The sequence below is a fragment of the Macrotis lagotis genome, chromosome 1, assembly GCF_037893015.1.
Source record: "Macrotis lagotis isolate mMagLag1 chromosome 1, bilby.v1.9.chrom.fasta, whole genome shotgun sequence".
NCBI lineage: Eukaryota > Metazoa > Chordata > Mammalia > Peramelemorphia > Peramelidae > Macrotis > Macrotis lagotis.
In genome coordinates this window covers 363,733,825-363,754,903 of record NC_133658.1, presented here as the reverse complement: position 1 = coordinate 363,754,903, position 21,079 = coordinate 363,733,825, and the positions used below count along the sequence as shown (strand labels likewise).

At 37.4% G+C, this 21,079-nt stretch overlaps 1 protein-coding gene across 1 annotated transcript; it reads right to left on the bottom strand.

The window, feature by feature from the left end:
* Positions 1-1,977: 1,977 nt before the first annotated feature.
* On the bottom strand, positions 1,978-12,795 carry THOC3 (THO complex subunit 3). Its single transcript, XM_074212349.1, has 6 exons — positions 12,361-12,795; positions 10,959-11,115; positions 9,298-9,502; positions 5,178-5,339; positions 4,778-4,878; positions 1,978-3,302 (listed from the first exon to the last, which is right to left on the bottom strand). Exons 1-6 carry the CDS (start codon positions 12,625-12,627, stop codon positions 3,139-3,141), a joined length of 1,056 nt encoding a protein of 351 aa, XP_074068450.1. The 5' UTR covers positions 12,628-12,795; the 3' UTR covers positions 1,978-3,138.
* Between the last annotated feature and the right edge of the window lie 8,284 nt (positions 12,796-21,079).

Here is a 21,079-nt window from a genome sequence, read left to right as displayed (position 1 = left end):
TAGCTATGATATAATCCAAACCTCAGGGGTTGGTTGACCTTCACTTAATGGAGAAAAAATTGAGACCCAGGCCAGTAAAAGGGTGTATCACAGCACCCACTAGTAGTAAATGACATGGAATCGTTTTGAACCCAAGTCCTTTGACTCCAAATCCAATGTTCTTTCCAATGATTTGGACAAGTGGGGGGGGGGGGGGATGTTCCTCATTCTGTCCTCTGGGATCAAATGAAACAAGCGTAATCTTTTCCACAAAAGTCCTTTAAATGCTTTAGAAATTACATCCTTTCCCCAACTGACAAATGATCAAAGGATATGCAAAGGCAATTTACAGATGAGATCAAAGCAATCCAGTCATATGATAAGTTGCTCTAAATCATTACTTATTAGATAAATGCAAATTAAAGCTTCTCTGAGGTACCACCCTCACACCTCTCAAACTGGCCAATATGGCCAAAAAGGAGAATAATCATTGGTTGGAAGTGTTGTGGGAAATCTGGGACATTATTACACTGTTGGTGGAGTTGTGAACTATCCAACCTTTCTGGAGAGCAATTTGGAGCTAAACCCAAAAGGCAACAAAAATGTGCATACCCTTTGATCCAGCAATACCACTACTGGGTCTATACTCTAAAGAGATGATGAAAAAGGGTAAAAACATCACTTGTACAAAAATATTCATAGCAGCCCTGTTTGTGGTGGCAAAGAATTGGAAATCAAGTAAATGTCCTTCAATTGGGGGATGGCTTAACAAACTGTGGTATATATGTCATGGAACACTATTTGTCCTGTTAGAAAGCAGGAGGGCCTGAGAATTCAAGGAAGCCTGGAAGGATTTGTATGAACTGATACCGACAGATTTCTGATGCTGAGATTTCTCTCATCACATTCAATTTGGACCAATGTATACCATGGAAACAATGTAAAGACTGGCAAATTGCCCTCTGTGGGGGGTGGGGGGAGGGAAGAAAGATTAGGGGAAAAATTGTAAAACTCCATCTTTAAATTCAAAAAAAAAATTACATCCTTCCAGTTTTCATAGTTCCTTACCCAGTTCTCATATATAGCAGGAAATCAGCCTGGGTGCCCCTCCCTCTCCAACCATACCTTTTGCCTCATTTTCTATGATGCCCAGAAATGAATACAATATTTAAAATGCAATCTTAACAGGATAGAGTATCTGAATACTTTGTGGTATCTAAATTTTATTAATGATGGTCTCCCACTGCTTCTCAACACAACCCCAAAACATTAACTTTTTCTGGCTATGTCACCCTACTAATTCATACTGAACTGCAGTGCTATTTAAACTCAACAGATTTTTCAAACTTCCTTCCAACCATGCTTCCCCATCTTGTGATGAAATTGATTTACAAGTGTAAGATTTTACATTTATCCTTTTTTAAATTTCAAAGTAAGTCGTTTCAATTATTTGTCAACATCTTTTTAACTTATTCTGTCTTCCAACTTTGTGTCATCAGCAAATCTGATAAATGTCCTATATACCTTTAAGTCACTGACAATATTAAAAAGACATCTTTTATTCTTTTTCAGAGGGTGAAGTATTTTAAATGTATTAATCAATTTTTATTTTTTTCCTTTTTAACTCTAAATCCTAGGGGGGGGGTAGAGTACCAAGGAAAATCTCAATGATGTATAATAAAATCCTTGTTCTTTATTTTTAAAGTACAAGACCGAAAATAGGTTCCTAGGTATTGCACTGGAATTTCTTGGCCAGGTTGAAATAGACCCACCCTGTAATATTAAAGATAACAATCTCTAACCTGAATCCTTCACAGCACATTGAAAACTTTCATTAAAGAACTGTGAACCAGTATTAGCAAAAGGTAGCAGCAACAGCTTAAAAGATCACTGATCAGCTTCAGCTTCTCAGAGATTCAAATCAGGAATTCAAAGTGGTAAATAACAAAGATTGTATCCATTTCTCACAAAGAAACATGAAATTCAACACCTTACTAAGAATGTCCAAAAATTTAACTTTTATTTAAAGTTGAAATATCAAAACTTAAAGAAATACTTTCCCAAAATGTTACATTCCTCTTAACCACCCTGGACCCAACAAGTACAATGAGTATAATAAGCAGAGGAGAGCTGTCAAGACACACCATATATGAGGATACCCAAATGAGGTAGCAATTTGAATTTTGAAGTTATGCTATACCACCTACAGTCACTCAGGCAGAAATATCTACTTAACTATGTAACCCTTGGGTTAATTACTTAGCCTCTTTATGCCACAATTACATCATCTATCAAATGGGGGTGATAATCTCTGTACTCTCCCCCTTAGGGTTATTGTGAGGAAATTATTTTGTAAGCCAAATGCTATAAAAAAAATGGATCATAGTAATTTAGAAGTCATCTAATCTAACCCCCTCCCCCGCTTACAGAGGAGGGAGCTATTATTTTCAGGAAATGTGGCACTAAAGCATCATTCTTTTTCATCTCTATTCAAGATGAATAAATGAAATTATAATATGGGTCATGAAATTTTTGATCAAGGAAGTGAGGTCACCTCAAGATCAACAAACTTTTAGAGTCTGCAAAGGTTATGAAATGTACACCTTTACAAAACCTTCTCCAAATTAAATACTTTAAGAAAAAAAGGAGAAGGGGAACACTATTCAGCTACCTGAAGAAACTCCTAGGACTCTTTAAAGTGCACAGGGGCAAGCCCCTAAGAAAGAAAGGTAATAGGATTTAATAATCCAAATCCTTCATTTTAAAAATGAGAAAAATAAGGCCCAGAGAGGCAAAGTTCCAAAATAACAGAACTAAGCTGTGAACAAAGACCCCCAACCTCAAACAAAGAATTCTACTGCACTGACTCCACAACTCAGTTCAGTGTGCTCTTTGCATTAACAGATTACAATGGAAACTCTTACCACCCTACCACTTCCACAAACATAATGCAAACAAACATGGTATTATATTCAAAACACATGGACATGGAAACAACTTTTTTTTCCCTATAGGCATGTTTGGGGACAAGGGAAGTTTTATCAGGGAAAAACAGACAAAATAAACAGACAAAATGATCCCTAACTTTCCCAGGTCTTTAACCCAGCCTCTCTTCTGAATCCGTATTCCCCTCTTACATTAGCCCCTCCAAACTCCTTTTTAAGAGTCGTTAGGAAGTCCAAATAACTTCACAGTCCCTGCTTCTCGGCTGCTGTCATATTTGCCATCTTTGTCATCACAAGCAAATGCCAGCAGAGGTCTCTTGGGATGCCAGGCCACCGTGAATGTTGGGGACTCGCACTGTACCTCCCAGAGCTTATCACCTGAAATCAACATACACAGAAAGCAAAAGTCAGATTTCACATACAGATTTATTAGAAATCAATGTTTCACATTCCTACAGCACTCTTGAGACCTAACAAATACCTTCTCACAATCACCCTGTGAGCTCCATAATATGTTAAGGATTATTCTCATTTTAAAGATGGAAAAAAATAAGGCTCGGAGAGGTGAAAACCACTTGCCCAAATTCAAGAGCTAGGACTAGGAAACACCACAATTAGGATCTAAACTCAAGAATCCTGACAAAATCCATTACCCTTTCCACTTCAGTCCATTTCTAAAACATAGATTGGTAGACTAAATGATTCTGAACATATTATTCCATTACAAAACTTGCAAGAATGAAAAAGGTGAGTTTTCTCTCCTTTGAAAAATAAGGGCACCAAAAAAGAATTGAAGAACTAAAATTTTTTCAAATAAATTTTGACATACCATTGTATATAACTGGAAAACAAATATTTATATAATAAAAAAATGAATTTTGACAATATTTAAAGATTTAAATTTTCCCAAAATAAAGTATGAGTCAAAATAAATCCACATTTACAAAATGTTTTCCTCATAATTCTATTAAGTAGGTACTACATATATCATTCCTCATTTTGTAGATGAGGCATCTGACAAATTGATCTGTAGCTTTCCTTTTGGGTTTTCACCCAGATTCAAAAATCTGTATTAATTAAAAAAAATCCTCCTCCCAATGTTTTTCAGTCATTTCCTCAAATTAAGGTGAAGCAAAGGGTTTATATAAAGTAAAGCTGCCTCAAAGTTTTCTTCAATTTGACTTCTTGAGAACCATAAAAGGTCGGTTTTCTCTAACTATAACAATAAATCAGTATGAATTTTAAGTTACTGGCTGGTCATCATTGTATAAGCATTTCAAAGGGTTATCTCAAAGTTCTTTAACTTATTTTATATCTTTGATTGTGGCTTTTATCAACCTCTGAAACTCTAAATTTGCCTATCCATCAATAGTACTTTAAAAGGGTGTCAAAATAACTTTATATAATCTCTTATCTAAAAATACTATTTTCAAGCTTTAGAAACATAAGTGAAAGGCATTTCCAAATTAAATCAGTGACTAAGAGAGGTTCTTAATGACTACAAAATGCAACTCTAGACATAATTAGACATCTTACCTTTCCACTACCACAAATTTGTTTATATTAAGTGTAAAAACATTGGGGGTGGAGGAACAGAGTTTAGAAAATACTGCTCTCTCAGAAAGTGACTCAGGTCTCAGGTTAATTTTAAAAAGTCTTTCAAAGTCAGCTCTACCACCTACTAGTTGTGATATCCTGGACAAGTTTTTCACATCAGTTTTTATCTGAATAAATGAAAGCTAGAACAGAGACCTAAGGTTGTTTTCAGAAATACTTTCTGTGATTCTGTGAAATGGCTTTACTAAACATGTATCACTGGAAATGATGCTAAATTTTAAGCATAACTTTCTTACCTGTCTCTACTTCAGCAATGTCAATAAAGTGATCTTCAGATGCTGATGCAAGCATCTTCCCATCATGGCTAAAGCTGAGGGTTCTAACTGGCCAATCCAATCTATAGCATAAAGAAAATAGAATTTTTACTCATAATTAAATACAATTCTTTTATGTAGTGTGTGTGTGTGTGTGTGTTGTGTGTGAGAGAGAGAGAGAGAGAGGAAATGGGCTAGTCCCAGAGCAAGAACAGATGGACAGTTTGAGTGATAGGTTGATATTCACAAAATATTACACACATTAAATAGACCCTAAAAGCCTCCAGCATACTGTGTAAACGTCACCTAAGAAATGTAAAGAACAAAGGAGAATAGAATGAAGGAGGGGTTACCAAATGAACAGTCAGGAAATGCTACTAACCTGGAAAAACATCTCACACACACTAACTCATCAACATCCCAAAGGCTAACCAGTGCATCAGCACTTCCTGTGGCAAAGTACTTTCCCGTGGGGTCAAATTTGATACAGATGCAGTTGGAAGGATGAGCATTGATTGATTGCACAGGTTTCAGCTCAGGGTAACTAGAAAGAAAAAACACACAAGGAACGTTGACCATTTATCCACATACTCAAAGTACAACCCCAGTGACAAGGCTGACACTGGACTAGGAGTTGACTCAAATTCTAATTAACTGTGTGACAACCAGATAAATTGTATTCTACCTTTCTGCACATTTATAATTCTTATCCTGTTTATACCTCCCCTCATTTCTTCCCAGGACTGGAGTCTACTCTCTCATTACCTCCATCACTTAAAATCCTCTCTGGCACATACTAAGTATTCCATATATAGTTCATCTCTCCAAGTTTATTTCAGGCATCACCTACTCATCCCTCCCCTCTCCACAACTAGTTTGCATTTATTCTGCAGATACTTTAAATGTCCATGTTGTCTCTGCACTAAGGCACAGGAAACTCCCATTACCTTCAAATCCATTATCTAGCACATAGTAGGTATTTAATAAATGTTTGTTCATCAATTACCACTATCTTAGGATGAGCTTATAAAAGCTATTTCTTATATACAAATCAAACTAATTTTTCCCTTCCATTTTTCTCAGTATCCTTTGCCTGCATCTCTCACTAAACCTAAACCTTCTATTTTATCTCATACTTTATACCTCATTTTGTCTTCACAACATCCACAGGAGGGAGGGTACATCATTATCTCCATTTTGCAAGTGAAGAAAGTAAGGCTAAGAAAGGTTGAATGGATTGCCTAAAGTCACTGAGTTAGCACTTGAGATTAGACTTGAAATCAGGTTCTCCTAACTCCAAATCCAGCTCTATTAACCTAGTTTCCTCAATTCATGTCATTAAATAATTCAAGCAAGAGAAAATTTAGACCTGAACCATGGTGGTAGTGGTATGAGTGTGACAAGATCTCTCTATAGGTCTACTTGCTCCCATCTACCAAACTCCCTTCTTTTTCACAGGCTCTCACCACAAACTCCCTTCTTTTTCACAGGCTCTCACCAGAACTAAGATTCAATCTCCAACTTCACCACTGGTATCTCTGGTCACCTTCTGGAGAAGGCCTCTCCCTCCAGCACCCCATGCCTACCTTTCCCTCTCAAAATGCCTTTCATCTCTTCTATATCTCTTCCTTTGGTGATAATTTACTTGGTTTTCCCCCCATTATAAAGAGAGTTCTCTTGAGGGCTATTTTTGCCTTTGTAGCTCCAACATTTACCATGGTGCTTAGCACATAACAAGCAAATAATAAATGTTTGGTGACTAAGAATTTAAGTCCCTCAAATGCTTGCTGGAAAACAATAGAAAATGAATGCTCAAAATTATGACTAAGCCTGGTCTCAAAGAAGAAATATGACAAGACACTTCTTTCCCCCTCAACTGCTTTGTAGAGGTGGGGGACTATATAGGTAGGGAACACTTCAGAAAATATTAGCTTTCACAATATGCTGGTTCATTTTCCCGAACTTTTTCTCCTTATTTATTTTTAATTATAAAGGATTGCTCTTCAGAAAGGAGAGACTAGAGTGAGAAATGTTTGTGAGGCAAATATAACAGGACACAATAAAAATGTTAATTTATCTGATGGGAATAGATAATGAGTGCAAAAGATTCTCTGAATGTGAAAGCAACAGAACTTGAAAATTTCTGAGAGTAGAGGGGAGAGAAAAAGAGGAAAACCAGGGAAGGAAATCAAGAAAAAATCCTAGGTTGTAAAACTATGTAATTGCAAGGACAGTGGTGCTCTTAGGACTAACAGGGAAATACAAGATACAGCAGCACAGAATATAAAAGTTACAGGACACTTTAGCAAGGTACTGGAGAAGCTGCACTGGATTTGAAGTCAAAGCATTTGGGTTCAAATTCTAGGTCTATTACTTATTATGCTACTTTGAGCAAGTCACAACTATTCTGGCCCTGTTTCTTCATCTGTAAAATAAAATTAGGTCCCTCCCAGTTCTAAATATATCAACCTAAATCTAATCTAAACCCCTCATTTAACAGAAGAGGGAACTGAACACCACAGGAGGAAGTGCACCACTCAAGCTATCAATACAAGTATTAGATCTGTGTCTTTGCTTCTTTCACCTGTCAATAAGGGAGCATGCCTTCATTCAAAAGAACATAAGTTTGCTTCCCTGGACTTCACCTGCCATTTAGTTTGTACTCCTTTAATAGTATCAACATGTAGTTAGTTTTCATTCACTCCTCTTGAACAATGAAGCACACATCCTATTATTCACATGGTACTTAAAAGTGTGTTCACATTTCATTTAATTTCCTAGACTCCCTGAGAATAAGAATCAGTACTTATTTTACATATTCTCTTCAGAACCTAGCACAGTACAATTTACACATTAAGCTCTCCAATATTTTATGAGTAAGAGTTATACCTTGGCCAAGTAGTCTGAACAATGGACTCGGGAATCAGGATGGATTCAAAATGCAATTCATTCACTTAGAGTAACTGTAGTGATCCTGAACCATTCTGGACCTTTATTATACATGTCAAATTAGGGATGAAAATGCTGGCTCTAGGCCTATCTCACAGGATTTTTTAATAAAAACTTCCTCCCTGTGGTGTTGAGTTTCCTCTTTTGTTAAATGAGGAGTTTAGATTAGATTTAGGTTGATATATTTAGAGCTAGGAGGAACCTAATGCTTTTATTTTACAGATGAAGAAACAGGTCCAGAGCAGTTAAGTGACTTGCTCAGAGTAGCACAAAAAGTAGTTAATAAAATACCATACAAATCTAAGTTATGATAATGAGATGAGAATGTCTTCATGTTATGAATTCTTTAAAAAAATACAACCATGGGGGAGCTAGGTGACACAGTGGATAAAGCACAGGCCCTGGAGTCAGGAGTACCAGAGTTCAAATCCGACCTCAGACACTTAATAATTACCTAACTGTGTGGCCTTGGGCAAGCCAATTAACCCCATTTGCCTTGCAAACAAACTAAAAAAATATTTTAAAAATTAAAAAACCACAAAATGCAAGATACAAAATGAAAAGGACTAAATTCCTTCATTTTAGAGAGAAGAAATAGATACTTTAGTGAATTGGTTTAGAGAATTATCCCAGGTGGTGCAAAGAATAAGAGCACTGGCCCTGGAGTCAGGAGGACCTGAGTTCAAATCCTGTCTCAGACACTTAATAATTACCTAGCTGTGGGGCCTTGGGCAAGCCACTTAACCTCATTGCCTTACCCCCCCCAAAAAAAATAATTTGTAATTTAAGAAGTCTTTAAAGAACCAGATTTAAATAAACCAAAAAAAGTGCAGAAACTGTGAAGTTCAGAATTATCCAAGGGAATACAACTGCTAACTAGGCAGAGTTGGAACTCATCACGAGTTAGACCTCTCATCATGCTGTCTTGCAAATCAATCACTTTGATGAATATATTCTCTCCCCAAAGTAATGACTATTTAAATGAAACCCAAGATAGGAAGTAGAGCTAAAATATCTCTCGATACTCATTCCATTCCATTTATATTGGAATTTATATTGTCTAGTTCAATATCTAATGGATCCCAACCTCCAAGGAGGTTCCATGGTATAAGGGAAAGAACACTGGGTATGAATCTCCCTTTCAACTACTCTCCAAAAGTATGACCTAAAGCAAATCAGTTTTATCAGTATGTTTCCTTATCTATAAAATGAGGAAGTTGGAGTAGGTAATCCCTTTTCCAATTAACATCCTATGTTTTAAGTAAATTCAAGAAATGGGAGCAGAGGAAGAAGCTGGGGGAAGAGACTATTTCAAGGTAGCAAAAGCAAAAATAATGACAGGAAAAAAGTATTCATTTAAAAAGTGAAGTTAAAAATCAGTACAAAACAAAGAGGAAACAAATCTAACAAGCATAGCCTTAAATGTGAATTGACACTTATAAGCAATCCAGTAAGATATTCGAAGGTCTAAATTTCCTTCCAGTTCTAACATTCTACAAGTCTGTAACAGCTATAAATAGGAGAAATTACCCTGAGCTGGGTGATACCATTACCTGAGAATGTTGATACAACCATTGCCATTTGTCAGGAAGAACATATTGTTATCATTATTCCAGGAGATTTCATTTACTTCGAATTTAAATTGTTCCTCTGCTTTTGAACGATGGGTTTTAGCATCAATGAAAGTTACCACATCATCTTTGTTGCCCACAGCAATGGTCTGCCCATCAGGACTCCAGCAAATGTTAATATTCTCCCCTAGAAAGGAAAAAAATAAGCAAACTGACTTGACCAAGATCCACCAAATAAATTTTCTAAGGAACAGCTATACTAAAATGGAAAAGATACAGGATGTGAAGTTCAAAGACCTAGGTTCCTATACCAATTATGATATTTACGAGCTGTGTGACCCTAGGGCACATCTCAGTCAATAAAATGAAGACAGCAATCTTTGCAGACACTGTATTACACCTAAGGTTTATGTGAAGGAGATTTATAACCCTTAAAGCATTATATAAATGCAAGTTGGGTAATTATAATACAAGATTAAAATTTTTCTTTTAATACTGCATTCGGGGCCAGCTAGGTGGTGCAGTGGATAGAGCACCAGCCCTGGAGTCAGGAGTACCTGAGTTCAAATCCTGCCTCAGACACTTAATAATTACCTAGATGTGTGGCCTTGGGCAAGCCACTTAACCCTAATTTGCCTTGCAAAAAAGCCTAAAAAAAAACCCACCATGAAACTGAATACTGCATTCATTAGTAAGCTTAGTATTAGTCAGAAACTTAAGATATCCTAAATCATCTCATCAAATATGGCAAATCAAAACTCACTTTTACAGTGACTTAAGATTTACAAAGTACTTTCCTCATAACAAACGGAGATAGGGCTAAGGACTGGACCTGTGATTTCATTGGCATAGTGCACACAATGGAAAGGATTAAGTGAAGAAGGGTGAATAGCCTCCTTCTATAAATACATCTCCTCTACAACTTACTGTCTTAGGTTGAATTGAAGAACTACTACCTAAAGTAAGAGTCAAACCCCCTTCCCAATCAAATTAAAATGTAACTAAGAAATGATTAATAAAATTTTAAAAAGATAATTATGTTTATGATGTTCTAAATCAATATGACACCTAAAGAGAATCCATTCAATTTGATGCCATGGGGCCTGGAGCATTAAGTTTAAGTGACTTACTCCAGATGACATAAGCAAATACCTCAAAGCCATATTTGAACTCAAGTCTTCCTGACTTCCATGTATTTTATGAATTGGATTGTACAAATATTAATCTCAATTTACAGATGACCGAACTGAAGCCCAGTTATCCCAAGTTACAGGTAGTAAGCAATAAACCTGAAATTTGAGCCCAGGTTGGTTGACTTCCAAATCCAGTGTTCCTTCTACTAGACAAGTAGATGTATGGATGGAAGTACAGGCAGGACAAATAAATAAAATCTTTTATCAATTAGTTCTGTGAATACACATTAAAATATTAGCTCCCATTTCTATATTACTTTACAATATAGAAAGTGAGGTTGGAGTGAAAATAATGAAAGGAAATCCAAGACTCAGAGCTAAACTTACTTTCCCCAAACTGAGTTGTTAAAAGGTCAAAACTGAGACTATACCCTATTGTCTTCTGCTCCAATTTTCTTATAACACTATGTACTTCACCATGACAGTACCTTCCGTCCTCTTAAGAATTACCTTTAGTATTCACAGTAGCAATGCATTTTGTAGTTCTAACATCCCATATGCGAATAGTTTTGTCCCCAGATGCAGTGACAAAGAGGTCTGGATTACTGGGATGCCAACAAAGCTGATCCACGCTGTCCCCATGTCCTCGGTAGTTATTTTCTTTTGCCTAAAATAAGGGTGGTATCCATTAACTCAAATAGACATAAATACTTGAAATGGGTCAAATGAAAATAATTATAAGTCAGAATAGTGTAGGGTTGCTAAAATAGCCACAATGACTCTTCTATATGGATTTCTTCCAATGATGACCTCCACTTACTTCTTTTAGTTCCTGTACCCCCTCCCCTCCTCCAATCTTCCAGTTCCCCTATTCTCCCACCCTACAATTTTCAGGTCCCAAATATTTCTCCTTCACTTTTCCCCATCACTTTCAACTCCCCAAAACTCCAGATATTTCAATTTAGCTTGAAAAAAAGTATTAATGGGACGGCTAGGTGGCGCAGTAGATAAAGCACCGGCCCTGGAATCAGGAGTCCCTGAGTTCAAATCCAGCCTCAGACACTTAATAATTACCTAGCTGTGTGGCCTTGGGCAAGCCACTTAACCTCATTGCCTTGAAAAATCTAAAAAACCTTAAAGTATTAATAATTAGCCTACAAAGGGCAGCCACGTGGCACAGTGGATAGAGCACTGGCCCTGGAATCAACAGTACCTGAGTTCAAATCCGAACTCAGACACTTGTTACCTAAGTTTGGCCTTGGGCAAGTCACTTAACCCCATTGCCTTGCAAAAAAAAAACGTAAAAAAAAAATTAACCTACTAGCAGGAGTAAAAAAAAATTAACCTACTACCAGGAGCAGGTAAATGCCTCGGAAATCATTTGGTCTGATTCCCCAAGGTGGACTTGAAATGGGACAAATCTAGGAGCTAATTAAAATGTTTGACCAAAAATAACAGGTTTATCTTTAAGTTGCTAGTTTTGTACGGTCCAAGAACGTGAAGGTTTCCCATTTCTGTTGAAAATAGCAAGTATTTATGATTATAACGAAAAATATAATAACAAAAGAAAAAGTCAATGAACGCAAATTCTTATGGGGGAACAGGAAGAGGGTTGGAATACAAGTTCACAACTTGTTAAGGAATAGAGAAATACTAATAGAATAAAGGGGGGAAGGAGCGAGAAGTACAAGGAAGTTTTGTGAGGTGAAACCTGACCAGAACCCGAAGGTAACGGAAGGGGGGGGCTCGTGCAGAGGCAGAGGTGGGGGGGGGGGCAACCGTCGTCCTCGTCGTCGTCTGCAGGGAAAACCAAGCAGGCCTGTCCGGCTCGGGCCTCCCTCCCCAGCCCGGGAGCCCCTTAAGCCCCCCAACTCCGGCCTCCGGCCGCCCCCCGCCCCGGGGCCGAGCGCACCAGGCGGTCCTTCTCCAGCAGGAAGACGCTGGCCGTCTTGTCGAAGGAGCCCGAGGCCAGGCGACGCCCGTCACAGCTCCAGGCCACCGAGTGCACCTTGGCGCTGTGCGCCGGGAACTCGCGGGTCTTGCTGTGGCTCCGAAACAGCTCCTGCATCCCGGCCACGTAGCGGGACGGGCCCCCGCTCGAGCTTCCCCAGGACCCGGCCCCGCCGACGGCGCCCAGGCCCAGCCCGGAGCTCCCCGCGAGGGCGGAGGCGCTCGCCATTGCACAGGCGAAGAGCGGGGCTGCGAGCGGAGAACGGAGACACCAACCGCCACACGCGAGCCGCGAGGCAGTCTGGGGCGGAGTCGCGCAAGCGCACTCGCTTCTCCCAACCGCCGACCGGGGGGAGGAGCAAGAAAAAGGGCTTCGAGCCCCAGGCGCGCAGGCGCACTCGTCCTGCCCAACCCCCAGCTAGGAAGTAGCGAGGAACCGCCGCCGCCAGAAAATGCGCAAGCGCACTCCTCCGGCCCAACCACAGATCGGGGAGGGGCGCCGATTCCGGAAGCTTCGGAATTCAAGTGACGCAAGTGCACGCTCACAATCCCCGTGGGAAAGCATTAAAGGCTCCGAGTCCCATTCTTAAGTGTTCTCTTCTGTGACCCGGATATTCTATTAACCATCCTGCTGGCTGACTTCAAAGCCCAGCTTCTGCTTTGATAGTCTTAAGAATAACCCTGTACCCCAAAGTGAAGAGGAGAGAATCACCTGGAAACAACCTGCAAACAAAAGGGCACTGATTGAATAGGGAGTTCCAGACCCTGCCCAAAGAGGCAAAAATAGCCGATGGCGGACGAAGCCAAAAAGCCTCCCAGGTTATGCTAGCAAGGCCTGTGAACCCAGAAGATTGCAAATTTGAGAGTAAACTTCAATGGCTACTTTCAAGACATATTAATGAATAATAAAATAATATCTTAACATAGCACTTGAAAATTAGCAGAGTGCTTTACAAATATTTAATTTTAACCTCCCTAAAACCCTGGAGAGGTAGTCTTATTTTTATAATAATATATTTTTAATGCCTATTTTATATAGTTACATAGTTTTTAATATATATAGAACTAAAATATATAAAGTTTTTATTTTATATAGAAAGAATTTAAATTATAAAATAAGAATACATCAATAACAATTATTTTATAATTATAGATAATTATACAAATTATATTTATATAATTAATATAAATTATAAATATATAATTATTTTCTAATTATATTATCAAACTCAATTTACAGATTGCATATTCCTCCCCATCACAGTTCTGCAAGCCGGTGAAACTTGCTTTGTTTCTCCTCTTCCATGACTGTATCCCCTGGTCTCAATAACTTTACATGGGTTGGCATGTCACAAATGCATACCTTCCCTCCTGGCCTCAAGTTCTAGCTCTAGGGTTGGCTGGGTGGCACAGTGATAGAGCACCTGGAGTCAGGAGTACCTGAGTCCAAATCTGGCCTCAGACACCTAGCTCTGTGGCCTTGGGAAAGCCACTTAACCCCGTTTGCCTTGCAAAAACCTAAAAAAAAAAAAATTTCTGAGTGAAGTCCTCTCAGGGTTAAAAAGCATTAAAACAAAGACAAACTATTACTCTTAGACTATTCTTAAAAGAGGGAAAGAGGTCTTGCATTCCCAGTCAGACACTCTCCCAATTCTGCTAGGGAGTGCAGTGAACTATTTCCAGAAAGACCTTGCATTGATTCTGTTAAGAAGGAAAATAGTGGAATACTTCCAGAGAAAAGACCTTGCAGTCTTAGCCACCTAGTTGATAACGGATTGTGAGAACAGTAGCCTACCTTCTCTTGTTTGATAAGGGCTAAACTAAGAAGACCTTGCATACTCAGACATTAATTCAATTAACAAAATCATTAGAAATCTTATTCTGATACCCTCACCATCTGGATGGTGAGGTAATATTATATGAAAACCTTTTATTTTTCTCTTTGTTGCTGGGTAGATTTTTCGTGTAAAGATTGTAACTCTGAAAACCTTAACCAATCAGGTTGAAAGAGAGGGGCTAGGGAGGGGGTATCACGCTAGGCTATATAATCTTGTTTGACTGTCACCCCTTGATCTTCACTGCCTTGTAGTCCTTTTTGCTCAGAGAAGTCCCTATATTTTTTTTAATGGATTCTTATCCCACACAGTTTATGGTGCATTGGCAGGGAATCTTAACTCCCTCCCTGAGACTCTGTTGGGCATAATCACAAGCAGGCGCCATGCTGAGATATTTTCAGCAGCTGATGATTTAGTGCCCAGGCAGATCCCTTGAGGAGTGAGGGAAAGAACCCAAAGAGAGACTTAGCTGGAGCAAAACAAAGCCAGAAGACCTGCGGAGGCAGGTGACAGCATGGCACCGGGGTCCGTAAGTTTGTGTACATGAGCCTAGCAGGTTCTAGGTGACCCTACTCTTGTCACTTCCAATAAGGGATCAAAATCTGCAGGTTGGGTTCATTTGGGGCAGAAAAAAAGGACAATTAAATTGCCACACTCAAGCGGTTCGAGGCCGAAGGGCCAATTCAGACAGTTGAGTCTGCAAGAATTGTTCAGTGGTCTGTGGGGAGAGATTCCGGGGAGCCCAAGCAGTTAGAGGCTGAAGGACAAAGGTGAAGGGTCTGGAAATGCCAACAGAACTCTGGGGTATAAACAAAGTAAATAAATCTTCCTAGGAGAAATTCCAAGAGACAGCATTAAGCTGAGGGGGGGGGGGGGGGGGGGGGGAAATGGGAGGGTCAAATTTAAAGCACCGCTGCAGCAGTAAATTATTGTAATCCCTCCCTGAAGTGCCAGGAGATAAAACCTTGGACTTCAATTTAGTAATTGGAATAAGGAACTAAAATATCAGGGAAAAGTGCAGAAAATGATAAAATGCTGTTGACTTTTTTCTCTTCCCAGCTTTTTCACTGTAATTCTGTGTTGCTAGAATGCTTTCTCCTTCCCCTCCATGCTGCTTTTCTCCAGGCTGCTTGCCTGGCCTTTTTTTTTTTTTTTGGTTTGTTATCTCTCAATCTTGGGAGAGAAACAGGAGCAAAAGGGAATTTATTAAGACAAAGGGACCTTATTTTCAAGTTAAAAAGACAGGTTAAAATTCTGACCATCTTATAAGAAACATAAGGGACCAGAAAAATTATGACTGACCTGACAGCCCAAGGGGCTCCAGTAGCACAGTTTTTTGCATGATGCTAAGACCTAGATGAATACTAATAGACATGTTAAAATTGAACTAATCCAAGCTTGACTCCTTATGTATTAAAAGGGGATAGTATAAGGGATTTAGTGAGCTATTCCAAGTTCTGCTGAAACTAATGATGAGTCATCAAATGAGTTCTTTATTAATGAATTAGACCATATCAGAGTTTCAACTAGAAAATTATCCATGGGCACCAGAAGCTTTATCACATTTCTTATAAAAGATAAAGAGAGAGGATACTAAGGTCAAGATTTCATATGAAAGATCTTTATATAAATATCCTCAGAGTTAAATATACAGAAAATATATTTTCTTAAAGTAAACAAATCTGTGTTCAAAAAAGGACACTATATGTAGTTTTTTTTTGTTTCAAAGAATTCTTATTTACACAATAAATTCACATTTTTAATATCTTACAGCTCCCTGTAGAAAACTTTTTGATTAAAACACAATAAATGATACGGTTTTAAAAAATATTACATCAAATTAGAATGTTTTCCTCATTAGATGTTCAATTCATTTCACAGTCTATCTGCCTTGTGCAGGGGTTAAGGAGAACCACTGAAGGATAATGAGAGTCAATTAAGGGTGGGTAAGTTTGTGAGGGGGGAAAACTGACCTCTCAGGTACTGAAAAGTTTTATAAATTAATTATACTAGACACATTCAGGCACACACTTCCTAGGTATAAGAGACTAGAGCTTGGCACAGTACAAGAATCTTTCAATCAACTCTATTGAAATCTTTACTTAGTGATTTCTCCTCTGCTAGTCCTCCTTTGCTGTGAACAGGAAGTCATACCATCACAACTGACAATGAATTATGAGGCCTAAAGATAAAGTGCCTGTCTTGTATGCAAATCAATTTTCTGTTACCATTTCAATCTTTGGGTAAGTAGTAGGTTAAGACCAACCTAACAAAATGCTTCAGCACTGGATTTCATTGATTTGACAAAGCCAAAGTTGAAGTACTGTGCAAACAGATAACACAAGACAAAATGAAATTAAAATGGTATCCCTCCTTTAAAAAAAAAAAGACAGGTTAAGTCAAGTTAAAAGAGACAATGAAAATTACTAAATGTTAAATAAATCATAGAAATGTTATTTTAATTGGAAAAAAGGTTTTGGGAAAGTAAATCCCAGAGAATCAAGAGAGTCAGGTTAATTCTAAAATAGAAGAGGGAAACTAAATAATTAATCTTTTACCAGAATGATATGGCAACATTATAGTTTTCTAGAAATGTTACTTATTACAGAGAGTAATGGAACAAGGCAGGGACCTAAAAGCAAAACAGCCCCAAGAAAGATTTTGGACCTACCTCCTTATGAGAAAAATTATGTGGTTTATTCTGTCTGAAGAAGGGAGCAGCTAAGATTCCAACTGGGCTGTGAGATTTTTTTTAAGTAGCTGTTTCCCTTCTCAAAAGTTTTTACCAATTAAAATCAAGAAGTATTAAACATTAAATGCTTTGAATGGAAAATGTTTTCTGGAAAGTGGAACCATGTCTGTGGTTAATATAGTCAGTTCAGAACAGTATTAACTACAGTTAAAAAGAGTTGATGAAAATGAATAGTGGAGGGGCAGCTAAGTGGCAAAGTGGATAAAGCACCGGCCCTGGAGTCAGGAGGACCTGGGTTCAAATGTGGTCTCAAACACTTAATAATTACCTAGCTGTGTGGCCTTGGGCAAGCCACTTAACCCCATTGCCTTGCAAAAACCTAAAAAAAAAAAAATGAATAGTAGAACAAAATATTAAGGAAAAATGTAAGAGGTTCTGAAAGTACTAGGAAAAGAATCAAGGTATAGAGACAATTGGGGTTTTTGAATCATTTGCTAAGTATGGAAATTGGTTAATGCATATAGACAGAAGATTTGAGCAGGTTTGATATTGTGTAAGTAAAAGGATTAATTTGGGGGATTTTGGGGGGCCTTGGGAGGTGATTTCAGATTCAATTAAGGGGTTTGGGTTTTTTATTTTTAATGTTTTATGGCTCCTCCAGAGTCATAGGAGGAAAAAGAATTAATGGAAATGCTGTAATAGATAGGGACGGAGTGGCCTTGGTGGAGGCTGGCAGTCAGGATAGACTGAGTTATCTTAATCAAGCTTTATAATTACTAAACAAAGGGAATCAATTCAAAATATGTTTGGGGTATATGGTTCATGTATCTGGAAAAAATCTAGGGGTGAGTAAGTGCTGATAAATAGTAAAGGTTCAGACTTAATATATATTACTGTAATATCTCAAATTGAGGGGAATCTCCAATTCCCAGAACATAAAATGTTTTAATATTAAGAAATGTTGATCAGTAAGGATAGAAAACTCTTTTAAGTTAGAGCATTGAGAAGTTAGAATTGCACTGATAAAGATAAAAAAGAATTTGCAACTTTTGGGGGGGGGACTTTGAAAAAGAAAATGATTTAAGGTTGTTTTGAATGTAGCTTTTGGAATTTGAGAGAAGTATAAAGAAAATCTTGTAATCATAAAAAGGGATTTTTAGCAACAACTGGTCTTAAAAATTTTTCTGCGTTGCAAAATTCTAGGGAGTAAAGGGAAACTACATGAAATTGAAATCTGTAGTAAAGAATTAGTGAACTTTGTATAAGAACAGATTTAAACAATTTTGGGGGAAAATTGAAAATTGTGTTACAATAATGAACAATGAATGAATTGAGGTCTGTTATTTAAGAAGAAGAAATTATATATGTAAATATAACACTAGCATGGGTTAAAAAGTGTACATTGGGCTTTTGAAATTATCATATATAAAAAGCAAAAATGCATAGAGAACTTATTTTCTTTGTTTTGAAAATAGAAGTGTATTTTGAAGAAGAGATAAATAAGCTTATAAAGCACAAATTTAGAAGAGGTTTGTGAAAGATAATTATAAGGTTAACTTTAAGAAAACCCGTTGTTTTGTTTTGCTTTAAGAAAATGAGATGTCAGCCTGAAAACTTTGTTTCATGCAGGTTGAGGATTTAATGTTTAAATTTTAAAGAAGTAAAATTGCAGATTTCTTCCTCTATGCTAAATGCAGATTCAGAAGGAGAGTGTAAGTGCAAGATACCCGTTCCAATAATGTTGTATAAATGTGAAGGGCTTTGGAAAATGATTAGGAAATTAAAAAACTATGTAATCCTAATTAGATGACATCAATAAATAAGATGTTGAAGAGTGTTATCAAACATGTGATCTACTTTTGGAAATATAAACTATTTTACTGTAATGTGGTCAAACCTGGAATTGATGCTTTGTAGGAATAATGAAGGAAGCTATCACATACCCTCTGGGTTCCCTGAAATTTTTAAATGATGTATCGGACCTTGCTCTAGAACTGTAGGTCCAGGTATAAATGTAATGCTGGAAAGATTGTTTTGTGAAATCTAGTTCTTACTGTGTTACACTTATTACTGGTTTGTTAAATTTAGAGATATTCTAATGGGTTGAATGAATTCTGAAAAATAATAATTTGTATTTCAAACATGGCTAATAAACAGGTTTATTATAGAGAATTATTTGCACAAGAACTTGAAAATGATATATATATATAAATTGGAATTTTGTGGTAATATGTGTATAAATATATATATTTATATATATATATTTATATTTATAATCTCAAAGTTGTGGTTGTTTGCTTTGAAGTAAAAGCACCTAAGCAATGTGGGAAAAAAAATAATGATAATCATTTGTGATTTTTTGTGACAGTCTCTAGCTAATTGTTATGTGAGAATTCTTAGAATAATCTCCTAGCCAAAGGAGGTGTTTATTTATTGTAATACAGCAGGTTAGCCAAGAGGTCTCTAATATACCGTCTTTGTCTAATAATAAACAGATGTGATTTCAAAGGGATGTGGGTCTGCAGATTAGAAATTACTGCCACCAGGAGGATGGACATTCTAGTTGAATTATGAAACATATGTGAGGAAGTTTTTTTTTTTTGTATGTCAAGGGTACTCTAGATGCTGGGGGAACTTGACTGCTTTTTGAATGTTTAGAAAGTCACTATATAATGTATTCTGATGACAGGGACACTCAGAGTAGACATAGGTGATATATGTGTGGGGAAGGGGACTAATTGATTGTGACCCCCCCCAATCCAGGTTACAATTGGCATTTAGGGATGGCTAGGTGGCACAGTGGATAGAGCACCGGCCCTGGAGTCAGGAGTACCTGAGTTCAAATTCGGTCTTAGATACTTAATAATTACATAGCTGTGTGGCCTTGGGCAAGCCACTTAACCCTGTTTGCCTTGGGAAAAAAAAAACTAAATAAAAGGAATTGGCATTTAGTCCTTGTGAAGTGGATTCACTTGGAGATCTAATTCGATGGAATTACTATTTTAGCTCATGGGACTTTTAATTGGCTTTGATATGATCTGTAAGGGAAGTGTTGTTGAGTCAATGCTCTCTTGAAGTCTGGAAGCCCAAAGGAGATTTGAACACTACACAGGTGACAGGTATATTGGGAGGAAAAAGGCTAAGGGGCAACTTTTTAATGCAGCCTGAGGTTGGACCCTTTTGACTTGATTTCCCCAAATGTGACATTTGAATAATGTCTCACCAGATAAATCTAAAATTTGACTTAAGGCATTTGACTATTCACATGACCTCTGTCTAGAAACTGACACTCAAAATCATATCTATAAAGGAATTTTCCTTTGATGTCCCAGATCTTTATAGTAAATCATTAAAGTCAATCTGATATAGAAATTTTAGGTCAAGTGGAAGTTAATAACTAGATAGGCCAGCATGTGTTTTTAACCTCTGCTGTTAGCTATGTGTTTAGAGAAGAATTAAGACTCTTTTATTTTATTTTGTGCTAGGGAAAGGATATTTAGATAAGAAGAATAAAGGTTATATAATCTCAAGATACACTTCTATGCAGTAGTAGTTTCAAATTCTACTTTGAGAAGGGAATGTAAGTCATTTGAATATATCAGGAGAAGAATCACCTATAGTTTAGTTAAGAAACATTTTGGGAAGAAAGAAGAATTTATTTTAGTTAAGGATACTTGAGTTATGTTAATGAAGAGCAAGAGATTGTATGTCACTTGCTGGACACTCTTGTTCAAAGATGGTCATCTAATGCAAATAGTATAAACTCAAGTAACTTGATAATTTTCAACATATTCACTTGTGAAGTAAACAATTATGGAAATTGTATTTTTGTTAAAGTATATATATCAATGTGAAATGTGAGTTTTAATAGCTTTATAATTGTATGATCTGATGATGAAAATATGAATCTGTCTAATAGGATGTTGTGTTAAGATTGCAAATCTGCAATTTCCTTTACCAGAGGAGGAGATCTCAACAAGTCATCCCAATTGGAGATTGGAATGGACTCTGCAGATAAAGAAAGATATTGAATGTCTCCAGGGGGAAAAGAGGGAGAAACCAGATGAGTTCATCTTCCCCCCTTGTGTCTATGATATATGTGTATGGGTTGTTTGGTCAGGGTTCCAAAAAGAAGATGGGTGCCAAGTGGACAG